This window comes from Pelophylax lessonae (genome assembly GCF_965119305.1).
Source record: "Pelophylax lessonae genome assembly, chromosome: 13".
Classification (NCBI taxonomy): Eukaryota; Metazoa; Chordata; class Amphibia; order Anura; family Ranidae; genus Pelophylax; species Pelophylax lessonae.
In genome coordinates this window covers 160,709,638-160,736,204 of record NC_138780.1, presented here as the reverse complement: position 1 = coordinate 160,736,204, position 26,567 = coordinate 160,709,638, and the positions used below count along the sequence as shown (strand labels likewise).

Sequence of the window (26,567 nt, the reverse complement as noted above, 5' to 3'; positions counted from 1 at the left end):
ATTACTTAGAACCCACAAACATTATATATATATATATATATATATATATATATATATATATATATATATATATATATATATATATATATATATATATATATATATATATATATATATATATATATATTTTTTAGCAAAGACTAAGACAAAGAAGAGTAGAATGGTGGTCGTTGCAATATTTTTTGTCACGCTGTATTTGTACAGTGGTCTTTCAAATGCAATTTTTTGGGAAAAATTGTATTTCACAGAATTAAAAAAAAAAAAAACTAAACAGTAAAGTTAGCCCAATTTTTTTGTATATTGTGAAAGATGTCACGCCAAGTAAATAGATACCTAACATGTTACGGTTTAAAAAATCTCCATAGGCTACGCTTTAAATTTTTTTTATTGGTTACCAGTTTAGAGTTACAGAGGAGGTCTTTTTTTGAGGTATCGCTCTGGCGATACCTCAAATGTGTGATTTGAACACCGTTTTCATTTGGGGTGCGACTTAAGTATGCGTTTTTCTTTTGTGTGCGAGCTGACGGGGCACTTTAAAATATTTTTTTCCTATTTATTTTATTTAATTTTTTATTTTTAACACAGTTTAAAATCTGATCACTTTTATTGCTGTCACAAGCAATGTAAACATCCCTTTTGATAGTAATGGGCAGTGACAGATACTCTTTAGTGAGGGATTGGGGGGGGGGGGTCTAAAAGACTCCAGACCCCTCACTCCTCCACTGCACTTCAATGTATTTATAATGCCAAAATTGGCATTTTTGAATACTAAGATTTTTTTTTTTTTTTTTAAATCGGCGCCAACTGTAAGTGACGTCACTTCTGGGTTACATGATCGGATATCCAATCGAAGCCAAATACAGCTTCGTTTTGGACTCCAACCAGCCGGGGGACATGCTGGCTGGTTGCTTGGGTCACCCGGTAGGACAGGAGACTCGGGCTGAGCCGCGGGAGAGGGGGGACGTCCCCTCCCGCTCGCTGGGATTACGGCTGAGCGGCTTCTTTCTCCTGAAAGCCGATCGCCGGCTCTAAAAAATGGTACCTGGTTGATGCCTGCAGCTTCAGACATCATCCCAGTACAACCACTCCTGCAAGTTGATGTACAGGTACGTCGGTTTGTGTGAAGAGGTTAACGGCATCCCAGTCTTATTCTGTAGGGTTCAATGCAAGGTCTATAAAGACATGGATGAGCGAATTTGGGGTGGAGGCCTACACAGAGTCCTGACCTCAACCCGATAGAACATCTTTGGGATGAATTAGAGCGGAGACTGCGAGACAGGCCTTCTGCTTTTGACATCAATGTCTGACCTCAGAAATGCTCTTCTGGAAGAATGGTCAAACATTCCCATAGACACACTCCTAAACCTTGTGGACAGCCTTCCCAGAAGAGTTGAAGCTGTTATAGCTGCAAAGGGTGGGCCAACTCAATAATGAACCCTACGGACTAAGACTGGGATGTCATTAAAGTTCATGTGCGTGTAAAGGCAGGCATCCTAATACTTTTGACAATATAGTGTGTGTAGATAGATTGTCAAAAGTATTGGGACACCTACCTTTTACATGAACTTTAATGGCATCCCAGTCTTAGTCAGTAGGGTTCAATATTGAGTTGCCCCACCCTTTGCAGCTATAACAGCTTCAACGTTTCTGGGAAGGCTGCCCACAAGGTTTAGGAGTGTATCTATTGGGATTGTTTGACCATTCTTCCAGAAGTGCATTACTGAGCTCAGTCCCTGATGTTGGACAAGAAGGCCTGGCTCGCAGTCTTCCCTCTAACTCATCCCAAAGGTGTTCTATCGGATTGAGGTCAGGACTCTGTGCAGGCCAGTCAAGTTCCTCCACCCCAAACTCCCTCATCCATGTCTTTATGGACCTTGCTTTGTGCACTGGTGTGCAGTCTTGTTGGAACAGGAAGGAGCCATCCCCAAACTGTTCCCACAAACTTGGGAGCATGAAATTGTCCAAAATGTCTTGGTATGCTGACGCCTTAAGAGTTCCCTTCACTGGAGTTTAGGGGCCAAGCCAAACCCCTGAAAAACAACCCCAAACCATAATCCCCCTCCACCAAATGACCAGTGCACAAAGCAAGGTCCATAAAGACCTAAATGAGCGATTTGGGGTGGAGGAACTTGACTGGCCTGCACTTCAACCCGATAGAACACCTTTGGGATGAATTTGAGCAGAGGCCATGAGCCAGACCTTCTCGACCACATCAGTGCCTGACCTCACAAATGCGCTGAAAGAATGGTCAAACATTCCCATAGACACACTGCAAAACCTTGTGGACAGCCTTCCCAGAAGAATTTAAGCTGTTCTAGCTGCAAAGGATGGGCCAACATAATATTGAACCCTACAGACTAAACTAAGACTGGGATGCCATTAAAGTCCATGCGCGTGTAAAGGCAGGCGTCCCAATATTTTTGACAATCTAGTGTGTGTATGTATGTATGTATGTATGTATGTATGTATGTATGTATGTGTGTGTATGTGTGTGTGTGTATATGTATGTGTGTGTGTGTGTGTGTGTGTGTGTGTGTGTGTGTGTGTGTATATATATATATATATATATATATATATATATATATATATATATATATATATATATATATATATATATATATATATATATATATATATATATATATATATATATATATATATATATAAATGATCAGTCCAGGGTTATGTAGTTGTTTTTGGTGTTTTATTTTAAATAGGGATGGGAGAAGGGAATAGTAGGATACTCCAAATTGAACTGCTCACAATGGATGAGGACTCCTCTCTGAAGATGCAGCCAGGCTGCAGATTCCCCGGCCTCTAGATGAATTTAGGTCAAGTCTCTGTTCATACGACTTAGGTAGATTATCTTCAGGATACCTGCCTAGTATCCCCTTTTCACTCTACAGGCTGACACCCTTCCTCTGACCATCCTTCACCGGAGTGTTCCCCCCCCTCAGGTCAGGCCCCTAGACATGATCCCCTGTACTCAAGATACTGTTTTTCCAGGGTCTCCAGTGTCTCTACTCCTCCAGTCAGTTCTCCTGGACCTCTGGGTTCAGTTCCTTTCCTCTGGTCCCCAGGCCGACTGCTTGTAACCACGTGCCACTGCTACAGAGGAGGAGGCAGCCGCCACTCTCCCTCCGGGACTCTGCCCACCAGCCAAAGACTCCACAGCTCCTGGCTTTTATACAGTATCCCATAATGCACTGAGACAGCCATTCTCTACCAATCACCAGGACTGTATCAAAGCCTGTGTACTCATTGGTCAGGTTTCCTCCCACTGTCCAACATGCCTCCCTATTGGACCAGTGTGAAAACACTCTCTAGACCCAATGAATCACACACTGAGCAGACCTAACTCACAGATCCTGCTCTCTGGTAGGCAGAAAGCAATATAGATTTACCTGCTGCTCCTCTGATAGGCAGACAGAGCCAAAAACTATACTCTGTCACTAGCACCTACCTCGGAGGGTGCTAAACATTATATTTATATATATATATATATATATATATATATATATATATATATATATATATATATATATATATATATATATATATATATATGATAAAGCTATAGATGGATATAACATTTTTTTCTTTTCATTGCATAACTGCATTAATTGTTTTTATTTTAAAAATGAATAGTAAACTTCTAATTTTTGTTTGGATTTACCCTGGAATTAAAGGCTTACTGTACTTTGCTGTGTCTACGGAAGGGCTTTTCAGTTCCTTTTGGTCCATCTTTAGCACTAAGCTGTCCCTGAACCTTCTACGGAATGTAAATTAAATGTGTAAGAACGGTCACCGTCACATAGTAACCAGGCCAAAAGGAGTTGATATGTTTGTGTTTTCCTGTAGACAGAAGTCTTTTTTTTTTTTGAAGTTGGAATATTTATCTGGCCTTGTGTCACTTTTATTTGTTTGACGCACAAGTTAAATATTATTTCTGCCCAGAGTCGGAGAAGCCTGCAGTGTTTCAATTGTCTGCCCTTTGTTTGCTTGCTGCATGAATAGTGAAGGTGTGATGTTGCCAAGAGACAAATGATAAGAACTTGTTCAATCTCTGCCATGGCCAAGTTGTTTTATTTCTCTTCTATTCTAGCCTAGTATTTTGAAGTTTGGCCGGAATAATTAATTGATTTTATTACGTTCTTGCAAGTTTGGCTGGCTTTGGTACTCGGTACTTGCCATTATTTAATTGTCATTGCTTGCTTGAAAGCCAAGCTCCGTCCGAAGCCTTTTTTTTTTTAATTCAGTAGTCTCATTGAAAAGAACACCTCCCCTGTTCCAGTGACCATGGTAAATCTCATAGACCGCAAGAAAATCTAAGCAGGATTCCAGTCAATCTCCACTCCATCATAAGCTATGTTCTGGACATTTTATAGATAGGCAACTCCTATCCTCATATTGATTAGTGGTTCCAAATTAATAACTACGGTACTGCAGTAGGGAACAGACAAAAAGATACACCCCACATCCTTCCAAAATAACTGTTCTGTTTTATTTGACGCAATTGAAGGCTTTTATATACATGATTACGTAGGTATCACAATATTATTACAATTGTACTTTTAGCCCCCGTTCACACTGGGGCGACCTGTGAGGCGACCTGGTCGCCTCACAGGTCGCCTCCCATAGGGAAGCTGCGGACCCGTTCTGATAGGAGCGACACAAGTCGCTCCGACTCAGAAAAAGGGTCCGGAGCTTCTTTGGGGCGACCAGGAGGCGACCGCCATAGACTTCAATGTTACGAAGTCCGTGGCGGCCGCTCCGAGGTAGCGGCGCGCTGCTCCAGTGTGAATGGGGGCTTATGGTTAACAAGGGGCGTAACATAGGCAGGCTCATTCTAACCGGGACTCGAAAGAATGGAAACGTAATGAAAACATTATTAGTGCCGTGTGCACAATAAGTGTAGTGTGCAATACATACGAAATATAATACAATAATCTACAGTTATGAAGAAAAAATGTCCATTAGATATTCTTCCTTCTTCAGGGCTTATACAGTATATGTCCATTCCTTTACATATGACCACCTTGAAGAAGCGAGAGTATTACCCTCAAAACGTGTTGGCTTTTAACTGATATTTAAAGACAGTATTTGTACCTAAATACCTAATGTGTGCATCTTTTTCTTTTTCCTCTTAAAGAGGAAGTAAAGTCATTTAAAAAAAACGAGAAAAAAAAAGCCCTGTAAAGAGAAAGGCATAATGAGCTAGTATGCATTGCATACTAGCTCATTATGAAGTACTTACCTTAAAACAAAGCCCCCGAAGTGCCGCCCCCTCAGCGACAGGACGGCCGACATGTCCGGCCGTCCTGCTTCCTGGTTCGCGTCCTCCGGCCATCTGATTGGCCGGAGGCGCGATAACATCACTCCCGCATGTTGACCATCGCCCTCTCTCCCCTGTATATGTACTTTTGGATGTTTTTATGAACCCACTTTCTAATTTGCTTTTCAACTTTTTTTGGAGTACAGCCATCCAAATTTCTTTATGTGGATGTAGTTGTCAGCTGGGCCAGCACCCTTTCTTGCTGAATTGTGGAGTCCTGTGATTTGGGCTTACCTTTAAAAATGGTAGTGTGTATGCCCCTATGTTATGTTTACATTCCACCCAAATGTTCTGTTTTTTTCACTTACCAGTTTCTTTTATCCTTCTTTCAGCTGTCTTCCAAGTTTGATGTGCACCATACGCCCATTGTGAAAACCCCAACAGCGAAGGTCAGAAATTCTTCTGCCAAGCAGATGCCTACCACATTCAGCATACAAAAGGAGCCACTGCTTGCATTCTCTGGTAACTGCCATCTTCATATTGTACCCATATAAAGGGAAGCTAGTTTTTTTTTTTTTTTTTTCTACTGAGCTTTAAATTAACATTTTTATTATTTATTTCTAAAATCTTATACATTTTAGGTATTGATGCATCAATGGCAGGTCATGGCAGGCTTTCTGAAAGTGCTATTTGCTTAGTTGTTGCCTGCCTCTGTCTTATTGAGTATGTGTCCATCTGAGATTGTACATCCTTAGCGAAGCAACATATTCTTATTTATTCTGTTATCAACGTAGTTGTTCAGTATTTTAACTGATCTGGGACAGTCATAGCACTCTTGTGTGCAATAACCAGATGAAAACCCAACGGCGATTGGCGATTTGCTGTTAGCTGCTGTATGTTCCAGCATGCCCTGTTGTTAAATGTACACAAGAGGCTGTGTGGTTGGGTATTTCAGTTAGGGCATAAGGCTTGACTAAGGATGAGCTAAGGTTTGAACCAAACTGAGAATGTGTCTAGATCAGGAGTTCCCAAACTGTGGGACGGGACCCACTGGTGGGTCACGAGCTGCGTTTGAGTGGGTCGCGCTGAGCTGGAATTCACTGAGAGTGAGCCCGCACAAATTACAGAAAGCCAGAGCAGTCAAATCGCAATGGATTCAGGAACCCGCCCATGCAGTTTACGGAGGCTGGTCTGCTTTCACCGCGAGGAGGATACTTGCATCAGTGAGTACGTATGTGGGCTGTTATGTGGTAGGTAGGATATGTTCATGGGGTGCAGAGACATTTTCTCGGTCCTGCTGGCGGCAGCAGTGGTGGCTAGTTTGGCGGCGGGGTTCTCTCAGGATCAGCTATAGCGGGCAGAAACGGCAGCCTCTGTGTCATAGGAGGACCAGGTGGCCCGGCGGTGTCAGGAGTTCATGGTAGCTTCTGTGACCCCAGTAGAGGATCTGAAGGAGAAGAGCCAGGACACCAAGACCAGACTAGAGCTCCTCATCATGGAGACTCTGGGTGAGGTGTGCTGGGCCCTGGAGGGGGCAAACAGGGGCTTCACCTTCACTGTGGACCTCTGGTAGAGGAAGGAGGGTGAGTGCCTTATAGCCTGCTGATCACTGTTCTGGGGTGGTTGATTTCTGTCCTCTGCCTGCCTTATACTGTCTATAAGGGTGCTGATTACTTAGAACTCGTTTGCCAAGACATGAGCAGGTAAGCTTGTGTCTGAATGTTGTTTCTTAACAACACATATTTAGTTATATATTAATTAAGTGTATTCAATAATAAATTGAAAAGTAGTAAATTGATATTTTTAATTTAACACCCCCTCTCCCTTTAAAATATGCATTATTATTATTATTTTGCATTTATATAGCACCAACAAATTCTGTAGCGTTTTACAATATTCAATTACAAGCAAGTGGGTCCCGAAAAATAACTGTATTCAGAAGTGGGTCTGGGCCCAAAAATGTTTGGGAAGCCCTGCTCTAGATAAATATACACACACAAAAAATTGTGTCAATGAATAAGTGTAACGAATAAAAATGTAAAATAAAAGAACATATGCGTGATATATTGCTTTCCCAAATTGATGCAATATACTGTATTAAAGTGCTTTAATAGTTCAAACAGTCCAACTAAAAGAACAGGCAAGTTATGGTGCATAAAGTCCGATGGCCATGTGATGAAAATGTATGACTGCCAAAGCACCCACACCGTGTAGAGAAGTTATGGAACACTTTTCACCCTGTGGGTAGGATTAAACGATAAATGCTCACCAGAAGGATTCAGGCCACCAGGACCTATATAGCTATTAAAATGGATGGGTGCCCGGCCCACAATCGCACCCTATTTTCCTTCCCAATCAGAGTTCATATGTAAGTAAGGGACACAGAAATGGATAATAGTTTAACTCCGTTTTAATAAAGCCCAATTGATAATAAAATAATTGTGCTTACATTAAAAAGTTCCCAACCCGGCACTGGTAAGAACCGCCACAAAGAATAGGAAACAGCATCCCCCTCTGTTTCGCAGCTGACTCTGTCACCCTTCACCGAGTGTTGCCGAGGCCGCGGGCGGCGTGCGTTCCACAGGAGCTGGATATGACGTCGCTGGATAAACCGGAAGTTCCAAAGATAAACCAGATCACAATGCATTTCGCAAAATCACGTCTTCAGGAAGTCTAATTAGCCTAATTAGCCTCAGGAATATATATAACCCCAAGCTGTATATGATTGGATAATAATACTAAATCAGATGAATCCATGGGAAATGTGCTATTGTCATTCTAAGGAAACAGGATGTGGTTTCTAATTCTTTATTAAAAAATATTCAGAAATATATACCATATTTTGAAACCTACATAATGTCACCACAAATGTTGTCTTAACCACTTGCCGACTGCTCACAGTAACATTACTGCGGCAGTGCGGCTCCCCTGGGTCCAGTCACGTAGTACTACAGGACTGGAGGGGAAGGGGTTTCGGCAGCGCGCGGCCGCTGTGTTTAGACACAGCGAGAGTTGGACCGGGGGAGGAGTGGCGGCGATTGCTGCCTTCCTCGCCCGTTTGTCTGGGAAACAGAGAGAAGACCCGTCTGCTTATGTAAACAAAGCAGGCTGATCTTCTCACTGACAGGCAGGGACAGATCCGCAGTTTCAGCTACGCTGAAACTACGATCTCTGTGCATGTCACAGAACCCCCCCCTCACAAGTCAGTAAGCATTAGCCATACATTTAACCCCTTGATCACTCCCAGTATTAACCCCTTCCCTGGCAGTGTCAGTACAGTAACAGTGCATATTTTTAGCACTAATTACTGTAGTAATGTCACTGGTCCCCCCCAAAAGTGTCAAAAATGTCAGTTAGGGATCCGATCTTTCTGCCGCAATTCTCAGTCCAGCAAAAAATCGCAGATCGCCACAATCACAAGTTGCCAGATCCCAAGTTGCCAGACGTGAACGTGGCCTAACGGGATCATTTTGACGTGTGGTTTTCACCAAAGGTGATCTCTGTATTTTTTTCAATGTATGCTTAATTTAAACTGCTCAACTTTGTGACATTTGCCCTTACACCAGAGAATTAGATTTCTTTGTAGTTTTGAAGACAAAAGCTTCACCTCCTGACTCACCAAGTAGAAGAACAGTATGGAGTGCCTGGGGGTTTCCACTGTAGGATTTGTTTGTTAAGAAGCACGTCTGAAAGCCTATTGCATTTGTCAGCTAGGAATTATGTGTTTCCGAAGCACATTGATGTTTCCATGTACTAATTATAAAGTTGGTGATCAAAGGGAACGTGGACCTCCAGCACGTCCGTAATGGTAGACATTCGGCTAAATGAAAGATTTCTGTGAATTGGTGGTCATTGTAGCATTCCTGAAGCTTCACAGCCTCAAACCATTTCCCTTTTAGTATTCATGCACATCCTAAAATCAGCGTCTTAATGCAGCAGGGTGTAGATCTATGCCTACATAGTGTAAGTTCATCTTCAACAAGTCTTTCCAAAAACCCCACTATTTCAATATTTCAATAGTACATGCTAGCATTCCTCCGGTTTTAAATGATGCACATAGTCCTATTACAGATGCAGCTGTTGTGGGTGCCTCTCCACAGAAACCTCTGGTACCTCAACCTCCAGCTAAAGGAGAGCACACACTATGCATATGGCAGGTTGGATGGCGCAGAGCGGCTGCTGCTGAGCTCAGTTGGAATAGGGAGAGTGTACTGCATGATGGCAAGTTTGAATGGAGGAGAAGAAAAAACCAAACCTTAAGGCCCCTTTCACACTTGTGCAACTTGTCATGCAACTTTGGACATCGGATTTGCACGACATGCCGTTTGCCATGTTTTCCAATGATACCCATTCATACATGTGCAAAGTAAGGTTGCAGCAACTTCAAAGTAATCCCTGCACTACTTTGGCCCGATTTTAATGCGTTTTGAGGTCCAAAGACATAGGCATTGCTTCAAGCCTAGTAAAAATCACGGCAGGAAAATCATGAGATTTTCAAGTCGCACAAGTGTGAAAGGGGCCTTAGGAGGGAGGTTCTTGAGAAAAGGGGTTCCTACAGCCTGAAATGTTTTTTTCCTCTTCCTCCTTTTTCTATTCACCAGGGTGCATAGAAAACTCACTCAGCTATCCTTCCTAATATTCTATTTTGGTTACTGAATTCCTGTACATATTTCTGAATATCACCACAGTGGTGCTTACTGTACCTATATACAGTGGATATAAAAAGTTTACACACCCCTGTTAAAATGTCAGGTTTCTGTGATGTAAAATGAGACAAAGATAAATAATTTCAGAACTTTTCCCACCTTTGTTGTGACCTATAAACAACCCAGTTAAAAAACAAACTGAAATCTTTTAGGTGGAGGGAAGTAAAAATAAAAAACTAAAATAATATGGGTGCATAAGTGTGCACACCCTTATACTAATACTTTGTTAAAGCACCTTTTGATTTTATTACAGCACTCAGTCTTTTTGGGTATGAGTCTATCAGCATGGCACGTCTTGACTTGGCAATATTTGCCCATTTTTCTTTGCAAAAATGCTCCAAATTTGTCAGATTGCGAGGGCATCTTCTGTGCACAGCCCTCTTTTAGATCACCCCACAAATTTTCAATCAAGTTCAGGTCTGGGTTCTGGCTGGGTCATTCCAAAATGTCTTCTAGCTCGGCCATTCCTTTGTTGATTTGGTGTTGACAGCCTAAAGTAATTTAACTTATGAATGGTACTATTGTCACTATGTATGTTTGTTTGTTCTATTTTTATATGGAATAAAGATATTTTATTTTAATATATGCTACATTGATTTCATAATCAGTAGATATTGGTACCCTAAAATCCAGTAATCCTCCCAATTCCCCTTCCCCCATTCCCATTGAGTACCTCTCCATCTGGGGAGTTTGAGGTCTCTCTTACCCTTATACCCCTTATACCCCTTTGTTGATTTGGATGTACGCTTTGGGTCATTGTCATGCTGAAAGATGAATTTCCTCTTCATGTTGACCTTTCTAGCAGAAGCCTGAAGGTTTCGTGCCAATATTGACTGGTATTTGGAACTGTTCATAATTCCCTCTAGCTTGACTAAGGCCCCTGTTCCAGCTGAAGAAAAATAGCCCCAAAGCACGATGCTGCCACCACCATGCTTCATTGTGGGTATGGTGTTCTTTTGATGATGGGAAGTGTTGTTTTTTGTGGCTAACATATGTTTTGGAATTATGGCCAAAAAGTTTAACCTTGGTTTCATCAGACCATAACCCTTTTCCCACATGCTTTTGGCAGACTTCAGATATGTTTTGGGGTTAATCAGAGGCACTTTAAATAATGGCAGGTGTGTACTGAATCCTATTTAACATGAGTTTGAATGTGATTGCTTAATTCTGAACACAGCTATATCCCCAGTTAAAAGAGGGTGTGCACACATATGCAACCACATTATTTTAGTTTTTCATTTTTACTCCCCCCCCCCCCCCCCTAAAAGATTTCAGTTTTTTTTTTCTACTGAGTTTTACAGTTTATAGGTCACATTAAAGGTGGAAATAGTCCTGAAATTATTTATCTTTGTCTCTTTTTTTTTTTTACATCACAGAAAGCTGACATTTTTAATAGGGGTGTGTAAACTTTTTATATCCACTGTACCTGCATACATTTTTGTTGGTTGGTGTTAACTGTGGAGCGAATACCTTTGCTGTATAATGCTTAATGCGATATTACATACATCCATACTTGTATATTTGTACGTATTGTATAATTGTGTGTAGAAGCCTAAAACAACTTTATTGCAAAAGCATTTTTGTTATGTGAGGTGCTTACTCTATTTATTTAAAATTATTGTACTAACAGATTGATACTCTTTGGAGAGGTATAAGCCCTCTAAAAAAATAATCTATTGTTGGCTGTTCAATGGTGTAGATAATAGTGGTGTGCATACCTTTTTATTGCTAATATAACTACACTAATACCTAGTTAAAACAACAAAAAAAATTGAAGGTGTACAATACCTTTAACTTAAAGTGATATTAAAGGTAAAGAATAAAAGTTCTACAAACCTGCTTGGTTTTCACACAGTAGCCCTAATCCTACTTTTCTTGCGTCCCCCGTCCGCACTTCTGGTCTCTGCACTTCTCCAAGCAGCTTGCCATGGGGGGCACTCGTGCACGCTCGCTCCTGAGCCCCGCTCTGTGTGTCCATAGACAGACAGAACAGGGCTTTCCTCCACCCTCCAGCTCTCTCTCCTCACTAGCTGTGATTGGCTCCCGATGCGGTCTCTCAGCCAATGAGGAGGCAGAGACCCGGGAGAGCAGCTGCTCTCGTGCACATCGCTGGATTGCGATCAGGCTCGGGTAAGTATTAGGGCAGGCTGCGGGGGACACTGCATACTGAAGGTTTTTTACCTTGATGCATTGTAGCACCCATGTCCTAAACAGGGATGCTAATTTTGCTGTGCTAGGTGGTAGCTAGCTTGGCTAATTTGTAGTCTTTGTGATCATTGGATTTTAGCACTAACCATGTGCTCAGGGCTCTGCAAGGGAGAGCCTGCTTACTATTTGGAGGCAGTACTGAGAAGGATGGAGTTCTGAGGAAGTACCAGAGTTGACTGGTCATGAGCTAGGGACTATGAAGTGGCTGGGAAAACTTCAAGAGATCTCATCCAAGAGAATTTTGTACGATGCTGTAAGTTGAATATTGTTGCTATAGAAGACAGCTTATGCTACAAAGTACAGATTACTGGTTCCAGCTTAAAAGCTCTTTTTCTGTACTGCTGTCTACCTTTTCTACACTTTTTTGTCTAAGGAGTCTGCCGATCTGCAAGTCTGCTGCTGTTTTGACTAAGGGTGCCCTGTGCCCTACCCCCCTCTCCCACATTTTTCCTGTTGTGAGAAATAAACTTCTCTTTGTTCAAGTTTAAAAGTGACTGGCGCCCATCTTTCTACCTTGTACACCACCCACCATGCCTAGTAACCTGCACTTTGAGGAGGAATATCGGCCCTTCCTGTCTCTGGTGGTCACCACTAGGCTCCTGGAGGTTGGGGGGGGGGGGGGGGCACGCTACAAAGGTAAAAAAAACCTTTAGCCTCTACAACCATTTTAAGCCTAAACACTTTTACATTGACCTGACTTTAACATTTCACCTAACCCCTAAAAGCGGACCTTCACCCAAAATCCCCCCCCCCCATTTTTGGGGTTTTTTTTTTTTTTGTTGTTTTTTCTTACCCATTTTAGATACTTGCCCACCCAGCAGATCCAGTGTTGTCCCACTTAGATCCTCTGATCCCCTGCCATCGCTGGGTCCCACTTCACCATGTTGTTTGTGACAACATCGCTGACTCTTCTGGGTTCAGCGGGCGGGCCGATGATGCACCACTAGGCCTGAAGCAGTATGCCTCCTGGGATATGTGATATGCATATCGAAGGAAGCACAGCGAGTACCGTGCACGTCTGTTGCCTAGGTGAGTGACATACATGGGGTGGCAGGGCAGGTCATGTTCTTCTTTTTTTTTTTTAGTGGGGGGCTATTCATGTGAACGACTGGAGAAGATGATGAAGAGGTGCTTTAAGGAAGCCCTAAAAAGTTAACACTTACACCTGACCTTAGCACTAATGAAAATGTAAATATTATCAAAATTTACTAAAATGTACAAATTGCAGCCTAAACGTGCTCTTACTGAAAATTTTTTTTTTATCTTAAAATTGCACATGTTAATTCAGTTGTCTGGTGTTTAAAAATCTTCAGGTAATGATTCTCCAGTTCCACTTAAAGCTTCACTTGTGAGACTTCCTTCAGGACAGAAAGATCTTAACAGGTCCAAGCCAGTCCCTCCGATCGCCAAGAGCACCAAGTCATTGCCAGAAATTAATTCCATCCCAGGCAGCTATGTTTGGGATAATCCGAAGCCCACGCAGAAGAGCAGCGAGGAAGAGAAGATTACCATTGACCTCTTAGAATTGACTACTAGAGACGAGGACGATCGGGATGAGGTTGGTGTTGAATACTAAGTGATGTAATATTGCTGCTGAGTTCTTTCACTTCAAAGAGATTCACAGGTCGTCAGACCTAACATATCATAGGAGTTGTGGGCTTTTGACTTTTACTTAACACATAGTTCATATTACTTTTACATGCGGGTCAAATCGTATTTTGTTTTAGCAGTCAATTTGAGAAAACCCCACTAAATTCTTGATACTTGTTCCCATTCACACAGCCAGCAAAAAAATAATTTTTAAATTATTTTTGACCTTTTTGTAGGTGTTTGTTTGAAGCAGGCATTGGGCAGGCTGCAAGCTACTGTAAACAATTAGAAATGGGAGAAAATTTAGTTGGTCCCCCCTGACAAAGGGACACCCTGCTATTCTGCACATTACTGTAAAATGCTGATCTTTAACCTTAACCATAAATGCACTAAATTCCACATTACCTTAAAATGGAAGAATCCACATAGTGTGAAACTGTCTAAAAGGATTTATTGAACTTCAAATTATGAATACTGCTCACATGAATAAAAACAACACGTGCTTTGTGTGCATAACAATTCCAAAATGCTTTAAAGAGATTCCAAACAACACTTCACAAAAATTGCCAGTCTAAGTAGGCGTGGCGACGTCATGTGCGTTAGCTTGGCCCAACGAGTTACGTCCTATGCGATAACATCAGGGGCATCATTGGGCCAAGCTAACGCACATGAGGTCACCACGCCTACTTGGACTGGTAACTTTTGTGAAGCATTGTTTGCAATCTCCTTAATGCATCTTTGGATTGTTATGCATACAAACCGTGTGTTGTTTTTATCCATGTGAGTAGTATTTATACTTTGAAGTTCAATAAATCATTTTAGACCATGTGGATTTTTCCATTTTGATTTTATGTGGAATTTTTTGTATTTATGGTTGGGGTTAAAGGTCTAGGAGCTGGCCTTCAGCAGTTTTAATCACCATTGATGTTACCATTGATTGTATTAACAAGTTATACTGCTGAACTCCAGCCAAATAATATGAACCAGCTCTCTGCTTGATGGGATTGTCATATTTATGCTGATTTGACTCTGTAGTAGAGTCCTCGTGTTCTGGTAAGAGTCCATTGCTTGTTGTTGGTGAAGGCTCACGTGGTGATTGTGAAAGTGGATTGAACACTCCTTTTCTGCAAAGTGTCACTGCGGTGTTTTGGGAGGCCTAATCTGGACATTTTTTCTTTGTAGAACAAACGCATGTGCATATACATTTTATATGTTGCATTTCCTTTTTAATTAAGTCACCTTGTGCATTATCATATTTTAGCACGGCAATTTACACAATTATCAGGGATAATTATGGTAAACATTAACTCCCCAGCCCTTTCTGTATAGCATAGTTTTTTTGCCAGTTTCAGAAAAAAACAAGTAAAATGTAACCAATTATTTATTTATTTTTTTAAGTTTTACTATTTAAATGGGAACATGTACCAAATATAAAGAAAATGTGTTATCCCAATTTGGTTGCAAACGTGGAAATACACTTTAAAGGCACTTTTACTGCATGTTATGTTAGACTTTTTTTAGTGCTGGCTAGTTATTTGCATTGAATCTAATGTTAAATTTTCACTAATATGCTTACCGTATATACTCGAGTATAAGCCAACCCGAATATAAGCCAAGGCACCTAATTTTACCACAAAAAAGTGGGAAACTTATTGACTCGAGTATAAGCCTAGGGTGGAAAATGCAGCAGCTACTGGACCACCACGAAACACAAAACGGGGGCTGCGGGCATGGTACAGGAGATGCAGGGCTGTGGGCATGGCACAGGTGATGGTACGGGCATGGCACAGGTGATGGTACGGGCATGGCACAGGTGATGATATGGGCATGGTACAGGTGATGATACGGCATTGCACAGGTGATGGTACAGGCATGATACAGAAGATTGTACAGGCATGGCACAGAAGATGGTACAGGCATGGCACAGGAGAATGTAAGGAGATGGCACAGATGGTACAGGAGATGCAGTGCTGCGGGCATGGTACAGGAGAATGACCTGTACCATGCCCGCAGCACTGCATTAGGAAATGCAGGTGCTGCAGAGGAGTCTCACTTACCTGTCGGTGAGGCGCCTTACATTTAAAAATGGCGCCGCCCAGCGCCATCACATCATCTGGCATGTGCCGCCGATGCTCGGGAAAGCCTGTATACATTCAGCTATTCCCGGGCAGACGGCGCATGCGCGGTGACGTGTTGGCGCTGGGCGGCGCCATTTTTAAAAGGTAAGTGAGACCATGACTCGAGTATAAGCGGAGGGGGGCTTTTTCAGCATAAAAAAAACCTGCTAAAAAAGTCAGCTTATACTCCAAGTATATACGGTATATTTAAAGCCCATCTCTGGGGAAAAATATAAAATTATCCCTTGTAGCGGGGCTGCATCTGCACTGAACAAAAGTTCATTGCTCATTTTGTCTAGGGGAGAGGATAAACCCTTTTATCTACTTGTTGTTCTGCCCCCCCAGAGGGCTTGTAGATGCATTGGGGAGCTTGTTGCAGTATACTGCAGTAAAGCATGCAATATCGTACGCATTTCTACAGGGCTTTATGTGTGACTACACCATGGTGGAGGGGGGATTATAATTTTAAAATATTTTATGGCTAACAGGTTTTCTATAATGTGGCTGTAGGCCACTCAATGGCAGTCTATCGTGCCTACACAATATGATTGTAAGTTAGCATTTATATGAGCCAGCTGGGTCCTAAACATTTGCATATTTGGTGGGATACAACATGCTGAGTGCCTAAAATAAAATAAAAAATGGCAGGGGCAAATATAGTAATGGAAGACACTCCTGCTTATCACTTCTTTCTGTATATGCAGTAGCACTGTCCTATATCATTATCTACAGAATTAAAGCAAGTAAGGACCTGCCTTGACGTTTGCTAATATTCTTGCAGTGCATGTTGCTGATGTACAGGTAATGGGTGTTCCTTAAAGGATAAATACATTTTTTGTGAACTTATTGTTTTCTAATCCCTCCCTCCAGCACTTTGAGCCAATCTTATTTTTTACCTACAGTACAACACCACTGCTTGGAGAGCTTTTCCGGGTGGCCCGCACAGCCTATTCTGATACATACCACAGAGGGGATGGGGTTAGAGAAGGATAAGTACAGCAGTACTGCACTTATCCCTTAAACTTCTAATGAACACATTAAAGTGACAAATCTTTCATTTAGAGAAGCAAGAAAAAAAAAAAAGAGTAGAGTTTGCTATTTGGTTTATTATGCGTGGCTGTCAAATAAATAATTTTATAGCTTTACAAAAGTTAATAGTTGCTTCTGTGTTCCATGGTCCTCTCTGTCAAAAATTGCAGAATGTAATGTTCGTTCGTTTTTTTTTTTTTGGTTGTGATTAATTTCGAGGTCAGTGGAGGACAGCTGTGCTCATTGTTTGTGGGGGTGTATTATATCCATCAGCAATACATGCAGCTGCTGCGTTTTGGTAAAATTCCCCTTTTTTCTTCAGATATGTCATAGCAGCTGTTAACTGCTGTCAATATTACATGCAATAACTGTCAAATGGTACCAGACTGATATTAATTTTCAGGCTCCTTCACACCAGAACGCAGTGCTAGAAACCCACATTCTGTGCTTGTTTCCAACACCTCGTTCGAAATGCATTCAGTGTGTGATCTGCTGGGGGTGTCATTATATTCCTAACACCACCCCAGAGATTGCAAACCGTGTGTTTTACTGCACCAGTTGCATGGTACCGCAGTACCTGTGTAGGGAAGCTAACTGCTGGATCTAGCGAGTTACTTACCAGCAGTATCTGTGTGAGCTAACAAGAATAGCGTATCTATTGCTCATGCAGATTCTGCTGGCCAGTACTTCTTGATCCAGTAACTCGCTTCCCTGCACAGATTAACACAGGAAAGCTCTAATTCTGTTATAAGCCCCGATGAAGAGGGATTTTTCTCTGAACCCCGAAATGCGTTGCCTCTTTTTTAATATGATCTAATAAGTGAATTTATGGCACTTTTCCACTGCAAGTACCGGCTCGGCTGTAGTCGGCCCTGCTTGGCCCGGTTTGCTTTTCCACTGCTGGTACCGCATGGTACGGTGTTGGAACGGTTCGGTACGGTATGGTTTGCTTTTCCACTAAAGTAGTACTAAAGTTAAGTGGGTGGGATAACAACGGGGTGGGTGGGATTCTCTGACCAATCAGTAGCTAGTAGTGACTGCATGCAAAGGATTTTGGGATATGGCACCGGGTATGGTACCTCTTGGAACCACAATCGAGGTGGTACTGTTTTTGAGAGCCGTACCGTTCGGTTCCATGCAGTGGAAAAGCGCCGCCATACCGTACCGTACCGAACCGTTCCTACACCATACCATGCGGTACCAGCAGTGGAAAAGCACAAAAGCGAGCCGAACCGTTCGGTTCCATGCAGTGGAAAAGCGCCACCGTTCCGTACTGAACCGTTCCTACACCATACCATGCGGTACCAGCAGTGGAAAAGCACAAAAGCGAGCCTAACCGTTCAGTTCCATGCAGTGGAAAAGCGCCATTAGACTTTTATCCTTTGGTCTGGCACTCCTTTCATTAGTGCATGTTTTTCTTCTGATAACCTTCTGGAGGGTAGCCTTGTCTGTTAGCAGTCTAACCTTTGGTCTGGCGTTCCTTCCACTAGTGCATGTGTTTCTTCTGATCACCGTTCTGGAGGGTAGCCTTGTCTGTTGTGAAAAGTCTAACCTGAGCCAGTGAGCGCTTCAAATGTGTTTGTCCCCTCATTACTTTGTACAAACTTACATCAAAGTCCCAGTGTCTCTTGGATGCTATTTTTTATCATTGGAATATATAAGAAGCCAGGGGCAAACTCTGGTCGGTAGGCTTCACCTGTAGCTTTTATATCCTTTTAGAGTGGATAAGCCTTTTAGGACTCAATATTCAGATTCTTGCATAAAAATGATAAAGAACAACACAGTACAGATTGGCCAGTGTGGCATAATCCAAAGTAATTTTGTTTCCTGGTTTCCAGATACTAACTTTGTTCTCCTAATGTAGATGATCAATTCTCTCCGACAACTGCGAAACAGTGCTGCCAAGAAGAGAGCGAAGATGAGCGGAAGTCTTTCTGATCTCGACAGCCCAGACTCCATGAAAATAGATCTGAATATGGATTCGCCATCTTCAACATCGTCACCAATTAATGGCTCCTATAGTGAAAGTGGGGTCTACAGCCGGGAGTCCCTCACCTCGCCACTCTCTCCCACGCCACAGATAAAGAGATTGTAAGTGATACCTAATCTTTCTTGCCTTCCTTTGGTTTTTCCTTTTTAGAAAATTGTAATTTGCTATTTATTGCTAGTTAATTTTTATCAGTGATCGCCAATCACAACTGAGAATAACAGTCACATGGCACAAAATTCTAATAGCAAATGGTGAATTGGGCCTTATGACTGATATGGATTCCTATAATCCTTGCCCTTTGGTATCCTTGGTGACCAACTACTTACTGGCATGAAGTTTTTACTATTCTATTTAAGAGATCTTATCTATATTGTCCTTACCTGTGCTTCTTGCAACTTAGCGGTATTATGGTTTAGTTATTTGTAGGAACAACAGTACAGTATATAATTACATGAGATTACGTTGGTTGTTTCTTACCAAAGTCTACTTTGCCTATGTAGCAGGTTTTCTAGGCCTTGAGCCTAAGGTGGGTCTGCCATTGTTACCGGTAACACTCTCAGCCCATTTGAGCTGTGAACCCAGGTGTGAGAACTGAGACAAGGACCAGTCCGGCATCTTTGTTTTTTTTGTTTTATTGTAGTTAGGGGATGGGAGAAGGGAATGAGTGGGATACTCCTCTGGTTCAACTAGGTACAATTTCGGGAATCTTCTAGAACAATACCTGTTAGCGCTGTCTTGACGCCAGCTGACGCTAGCCAACGCTTCCTGACGCTTGAATATACTGTATCACTGAAACTATGCTGGAACCTCGTCCTTAATTCAGAAGATCCAGGACTGTAGAATACTTGACTTCTGACACTGCTTTGCTCAAAAGTCACTGAACAGCTCCCTCCAGCTCTGCACTGGCTTGAGGTAGCTCTTTGTAAATTCTGTGCTGCTGAAACTCTCAACCTGTACACTCCGCACTGTACAATGACTCTTCAGGGCCCAAACTGCAGGCACCCCCTTTAACACTTTCAGGGTCCTTAACTTAGGTACCCCCTCTAACACTTCAGGGTCCTCCGCCCGGGCACCCCCTTTACCGCTAGCTGACCCTTGGATCCCAGAACCTTCTCCGGAGTGGTCCCTCTGACACTAGGCAGACCCCCCAGGGGCAACCCACAGTACTCATGACCTTTGTAGGCTTTCCTGGGACTGGACCCCTCTCTCTCTCCACTGGTTCTTGGCACACCGGATCCCCTTCAGCTCAACTCAACACCCTCTGGATTCTCAGGCAGCACCCAGAGACATCCGCTTCCTCTGACAGGAGGAGAGACAGCCGTACTCTGTCTCCTGAGACTCTGCTTCCCGCCAAAGACCTTGAGTCATGCACTCCCCTCAAACTTATACCCACTCCCAGAATCCTCTGCGGCAGAATCTGCCTTCTGGGGTAGTTACAAGCCTGAATGTGTCCCTGATTGGGTTTCCTCCACTGCCCTATGAGAAAACTCTCACAGAGCCAGTGGGAAGCTGGTCCCTCCTCAGCAGACACACCTGAAAGCCATGACACCCTGACCAAAAAGAAATCATGGCCCTGCTGTTAGGCAGACAAGGCCCACTACACATTTACCTAGCACCTACCTGTTGGGTGCTACACCTAATTCAAGTTTTAAAGTAAATCTAAAGCTATTTTTTAAATTTTGAATAGTTTGTGCAGCCATTCTAAACCAACATTCTCTGGGACTATAGGGGTCCTCCAGAGGTTGCTAGGGGTTCCTTGAGCTGTGGCTTTCATCTGATGGTACCTGCACAGTTCCAGGTCAGTCCCCACTTGGCAGAGCCGGTAGCATGACACCAGTGATCATTCTAGCTAACTCTACTGGTGGCATTTTAACCACCACTGTATTATTTTCAATGTTAGGAGCGTTTTCCTAATGATGTCCAATAGACTACCAATAGACTAATTTTAGCAGGACTTCCTTTAGACCTGAGCATTGTTTTAAGGGTTCCTCTGGAGTAAAGGGTTGAGAGAGGCTGGTGTGAGGAATGATCGAAACCATGTTGTGTGTTTTTTTTTTTTTTTTTTTTTCCCCACATCTATTTCCCACTGGGGATATTTCCCTTTTGCTCCTTGTCCACTAGACACAAAGGGAGAGGGAGGAAACTTTCCAAACTGAGGGAATGCCAGACAGTAGACCTTACTGAAACATTTTAAGTAATAACACTTCACTGCACTAATTCCTCTCACTTTCAGTCCCAGTGACTATGGTCACCAGGAAAATTAGAGTATATCTCCCTAATGGGGACACAGACAGCAATAATAATCAGATTGGGGTTATAACCTGTCGCCACTCTTCCAAAATTTCCAGCCTCAAATTTTTTTTTTTTTTTTTTTTTAAAAGTCAACAGCTATAAATATACTGTAGCTGATGACTTTTAATATAAGGACACTTACCTGTCCAGGGATCCTGCCATTTCACCCCCCCCCCCCCGTAGCCCATTGGCTCGGGTGCAGGTGCCGCCATTGCAACTAAGAAAAACCAGCAGTGAAGCCTTCTGGCTTCACAGCCGGCTTCCTACTGCACATGCGCGCATTGCGCTGCGCTTTCTGAATGGCCACTATTCTGGGGGACACACAGGTCCCAAAGGGCAGCAGGGGGAGGAGGAGGGGCCAATACAGATGGGGAAATGACGTACCTCTTCGGTAGGGTTAGGGCGGAATTACATCTTTTGTACTCCAGAAAAGGTACAAAGCAAATGGGAAAAAAAAATATATATCCAAAAACGAGGGGGTAGGGGTGGTCTATTGTTTAGGACCTAGTTGAATTTTTGGCTGGAACCTCACTTTACTTTTTGCTTTCATCCACCACACGCCATTTGTTTTTTCTTATCTGTTCATTATGTGACAGGTACTCTTTTTTTGCATTGGTAGTTTTCTTCTGTAAGAAAAAAAAAAAACTGAATTGTTTTAGGTAACTCCAGGCAAACTGCTAAATATACAGATGATATACATACATTGGAGCTAGTCTACTTGCCAGAGGAGTTGTATTTCTGTCTATCCAGTTCCATGTATTACACAGCTCTGTCACTCAGAACAGTGTGGTCTGGCAGGACAGTAGACTTGTTTTTTGTCTTTTGCAGATCACTAAAAAAGTCTTGTCCACCCACCAGCCTGTGACTAGGCAGTGAAAGGAGAAGTAGCAGACTCCTAAGCTTTTTTTCTTTTTCTACCTACAGGTCCCTTGTTATCAGATAAGCATTACAGCACAAACCATGGGCTGCTTGTGCTGCTGCTTCTTTTTGTAGACTACGGTACAGGGGATTGCAAGAGGTTGATACCAAGTCAAATTGAGATATGCTACTCACATTTAAAAATACATTTAGTAATGTAATGATGATTACAGAGCTGCATTAATTTGTGTCTTTTATACCTTCCTGGAGTTCGTTACCCTTTTCCTTACCAGACTGTTGAGAAGGTTATATAGAGGAAGGTTATTGGAGGTTATTTTTAGACCTTTCGTGTTGCTAATTGACCCATAGTCTTTGGAGGTTAATTAATACCCAGTGGGACCTTGTATGGTTCAGTTGAAGATGTAGTTATGTATGGAACACATCAGAGTGTTACATCAGTGTTTACCACCTGACATGGAGTTTTAGAATCAGTGTATATTAGGTGTGGTTATCAATGCGAATAAGAAAATCTGTAGTGGAATCAGGCCGTGAGACGGGGTTGTCAAAGTAGTAGAGAGCCATCTTTGTCTGTTTCGCATTCAAGGGGGAATAAAACTAAAAAATGTAAATTTAATGCAGGCAGCATAAAGTGCTAGTACATGTCCTAATGATACAAAAATTTGTTAGGAGTCCCTTAAATGTATTAGGTAGAACTCAGACACTAGGCTCCCTGCCACTTCCCACATGTCCATTCCCCACTCTCCAGATTGGATGAACAATTGCATTGTGGGATGCAATATGAAGGTTTACCTGTCCTCCAATTGGAGTGTCCCATTCAAGAGCCACTAGAGTGTGCACCTGAGGGATTTTTTAAAGTGTCTTCCTCAACTTTTTAACAATGAAGGAAATCTTGAAATCTTTTAAGGTCTTAGGGAATCCCTTGAAATTCATTTTAGGGGTTTGGGGGACTCCTTGAAATTATTTTAGGGTTCTTGGGGAACCCCTGAAAATATTTATTAGATCTACTGCTCAGGAAACTCTAGCAAGATAGTAGATTGTAGACAAAAAGGAAACAAGAATGTGGTTTATTTCATGTATTTGGCACCTAGAACCAATAATTTTTCTTGTTCAAAGTATTTTATTGGGTTTTCAAAGAGAACACGTGAAACAGAGGTATTTACAATACTCCCATAGCTTATTGTAGGTTGTAGACAAAAAAGGAAGCAAGAATGTGGTGTATTTCATGTATTTGACACCTTGAACCAATCATTTTTCTTGATCAAAGTATTTTATTGGGTTTTCAAAGAGAACAAGTGAAACAGAGGTGTTTGCAATAACACCTATAGCTTATTGTATAGGAATGCATGGTTACACAATCCTAACAAGGTCATGACAACCTACATGTAGATAAGGCAAAGTGGTAAATTGTCAAGACATGAGGGTGAGAGTTGCAGAATAGTCACCTATCCCCCGAGCATCCCTAACGGAAGCAATCTGTGACACAGGGAAGTTGAGACTGCAAAGCCCTTAGTAGGATCTAGTCAAGATTAGCACCCTGTATAATAAGCAGGGAGACCTCATATGACTAAAGAGGCAGTCATGATGCGTCGGGGATACCATGCTAAGGTGCATTGATAAAATCTATAGCAGGGTATTTTAGGTTGAAGTTAAATGGGGAGTTATTGTAGCAGTGTTCTAGTATATACGGGTGTAGAACAAAAAGAACCGAGAGAGGGGAGAAGGGGTAGGTAAAATAGAAAAGAAATGTAAAAGTGAGGAAAGAGATGTCCCGAGGATGGCGTGTCCTTCATCGTGACATAGAAGACTTGTCCCTGTGGAGGTTGTTACCTGGAGAGAAGTGCCAATTTATTGAAACTTGCAGGAAGTCCCTGGGTGATCCAAGATCTCCATAATATGTTGAATTTGCTTAGGGTGTTATCTAAAGCTTCCATCTTGGCGTGTAATAGGGTACGGTTCATCCAGAAAATTTAAGGAATTTGATTTCCACACCTTAGCTATCATCTGTTTCACGGCTGTAAAGAGCTGAGTGAGGAGCTTAAATTGTTTATGTGTAGGATTATCCAGGCTCCAAGTTGAGAAGCGCTGTGGCAGGGTCTGGTGAGAGGCGAGTATCGAACATCTTAGAGGCTAGAGTGAAAATCTCAGACCAAAAGGCACTGACTATCGGGCATTGCCACCAGATATGAAAGTGTGTGCCCATTTCCGAACAGCCTTGGAAACCGAGTGCCGAATGGTTGGGTACAAATTTGTCGATTCTGGCAAGGACTAAATACCAACGTGTTAGTACCTTTTATAGGAGGCTTCCACTACAACAATATTGGAGGAGGAGGATTTAGTAGTGGACCAAATGTCGATAGTAGTAACCATTCTGCTTTGTCGAGGGAGCATCCCAGATCCGATTCCCATTTAGAGGGGGGCCCAGCTTCAGAATTAGAGTGTAGATGGATGAAATCAGGCCCCTATTATATGGGTCCTTTAAACATACCCGTTCGAAGGGGAGTGATGATTTAGTATAGTGCCCTTAGTTTTTGATTTGTAGATAGTGGAAAATTTCGTTAGGTGGTAATTGGAATGACTCACAAGATTGGGAATGTTAGGAGTTCCAATGTCGAGACCAGGTGGTATAAGCGAACAAGGCGCAAAGTGGACCAGTAGCGGAATGATGTTGGGCATTACCAAGCTGGGTAAAAGGCTGGGTTTTTGAGAAATGAGAGGAGGGGATTATGTGTGGATTGAAGGCCGTAGGTGTTTTTTACGCTATCCCATATCGAGAGAGCGTGTTTGGTAGTCGGGTTTGTTATGTTTTTCCGAGTTTTGGCATGCAACCATCAAAGAAGACTTTCCACTGTTTTCAATCATGACCCATAGTGGGATCTCTATGGTAGCGAGATATTTATTTAATTGTGCAATCTGTGCCGCTTTATAATAGGAGGCGAAGTTGGGAAATCCCAGCCCACCCCGCTTTTGGGAAGGTAAAGCATGGATCTGGGTATTCTAGGTCTAACATGACCCCATGTAAATGCTATTGTTCTACGTTGTATGATACGCAAGTAATGCCGCTGGTATGGAGATTGGTAGGACCTTAAACAGGTATGGAAATTTAGGCAGTATAGTTATTTTGATAGCGTTGATTTTCCCTATCCAGGAGAAGAACCGGTCCTTTTTTAACACTCAAGCTGAATAAAATGAAATAAGATTTCAGGAATCATGAAATAAAATAAGCTAAAGTAAAAGCCGGAAAACGCAGATAAGGAAAAGTGTAGTGTCTTTTACATTGCTGTTCCATACGTTGCTGGTCAATGGAAAAAAATGCCTCTTACCTTGGGTTTCTGCGTAGTGCTCTTTTTATATTGGAGGTCAGTGGGGAATACCCGACCCGCCTCCATCCCCATCCTTCGCTTGGTGGCCAGTAGAAAGAATGCCCTGTTACACTAATGGTCAGTGAGAAGAATGCTCCTTACATTGCTGGTCTGTAGAAAAATGTCCCCTTGTGATGGTGGTCAGTGTAAAAGTGTCCTATTATGATGGTGGTTAGTGGGGAAAAAGTACCCCCTACTTTGATGTTGAGCGTAGTGCTCCCTTTCATTGATGGTCATTGGAGAATGCCCCCTTTAGATTGGTGATCATTGAAAAGAATGCCCTGTTACACTGACATTCTCTTGGTCATCATAGTGTCCCGTTAAATTGATGGTCACTGGTCCAATGCCACTGGCTCTACTAAGTGATGATGGTGCCAGAACTATGCCGCACCACCAGGCAGAAGGTCAATCCACCATTGTTTATTTTTCAAGCAACGCCTAGCAACCTCTGAAGAAACCCTAGGGCAGTGATGGCGAACCTAGGCCCTCAGATGTTTTAGAACTACACTTCCCATGATGCTCATGCACTCTGCAGTGGAATTTAGCATCATGGGAAATATAGTTCCAAAACATCTGGGGTGCCAAGGTTCACCATCACTGCCCTAGGGTTTCACAGAACCTTGGTAGAAAAAGACTGGCCTATTGTGAGCATTGTCACATCGTGGTGCTTGGTTTTATAGAACCCTTTTTGTTTGACTTTTTTGATGCAGGATTGCTTGCATATAGAGCTGTACCTGAATTTTTGCTTAATCATTTAGTGTTACATTCTGTGGCAAAGTATTTGGCTGGCAGTTAAAAAGTAACCTGGACTGTTCAGCTAATGTTAGAAGAATGTGGTATGACTGCATAAAATTTGGCTGAGAGAGTGACCTGTAAGCTGCAGAGGTCACGGAGGGTAGATTAACCTTTTGCTTTTTGCCTTGCAGCCTGGTCATACGCAGAATGAGTTTCTTTTAATATTTATTTATTATAGGTACTTATAGCACTGTCAATTTACACAGCACTTTACACATATATTGCACATTTACATTAGTCCCTGCCCTCTAGGAGCTTACAATCTCATGTCCCTAACATTCATGCATACAGTGCCTTGCGAAAGTATTCGGCCCCCTTGAATTTTGC

The 26,567-nt window shown here is 42.3% G+C and overlaps 1 protein-coding gene across 1 annotated transcript in view; it reads left to right on the top strand.

Moving 5' to 3' along the window:
• The window catches only part of TOGARAM1 (TOG array regulator of axonemal microtubules 1), an 83,474-nt gene that overhangs the window by 10,017 nt on the left and 46,890 nt on the right, over positions 1–26,567 (top strand). The window contains exons 2-4 of the mRNA XM_082242635.1: positions 5,668–5,797; positions 13,503–13,747; positions 18,790–19,016. Coding sequence (XP_082098761.1) covers positions 5,668–5,797; positions 13,503–13,747; positions 18,790–19,016 — 602 coding nt within the window. The remainder of the gene's footprint in view (positions 1–5,667; positions 5,798–13,502; positions 13,748–18,789; positions 19,017–26,567) is intronic.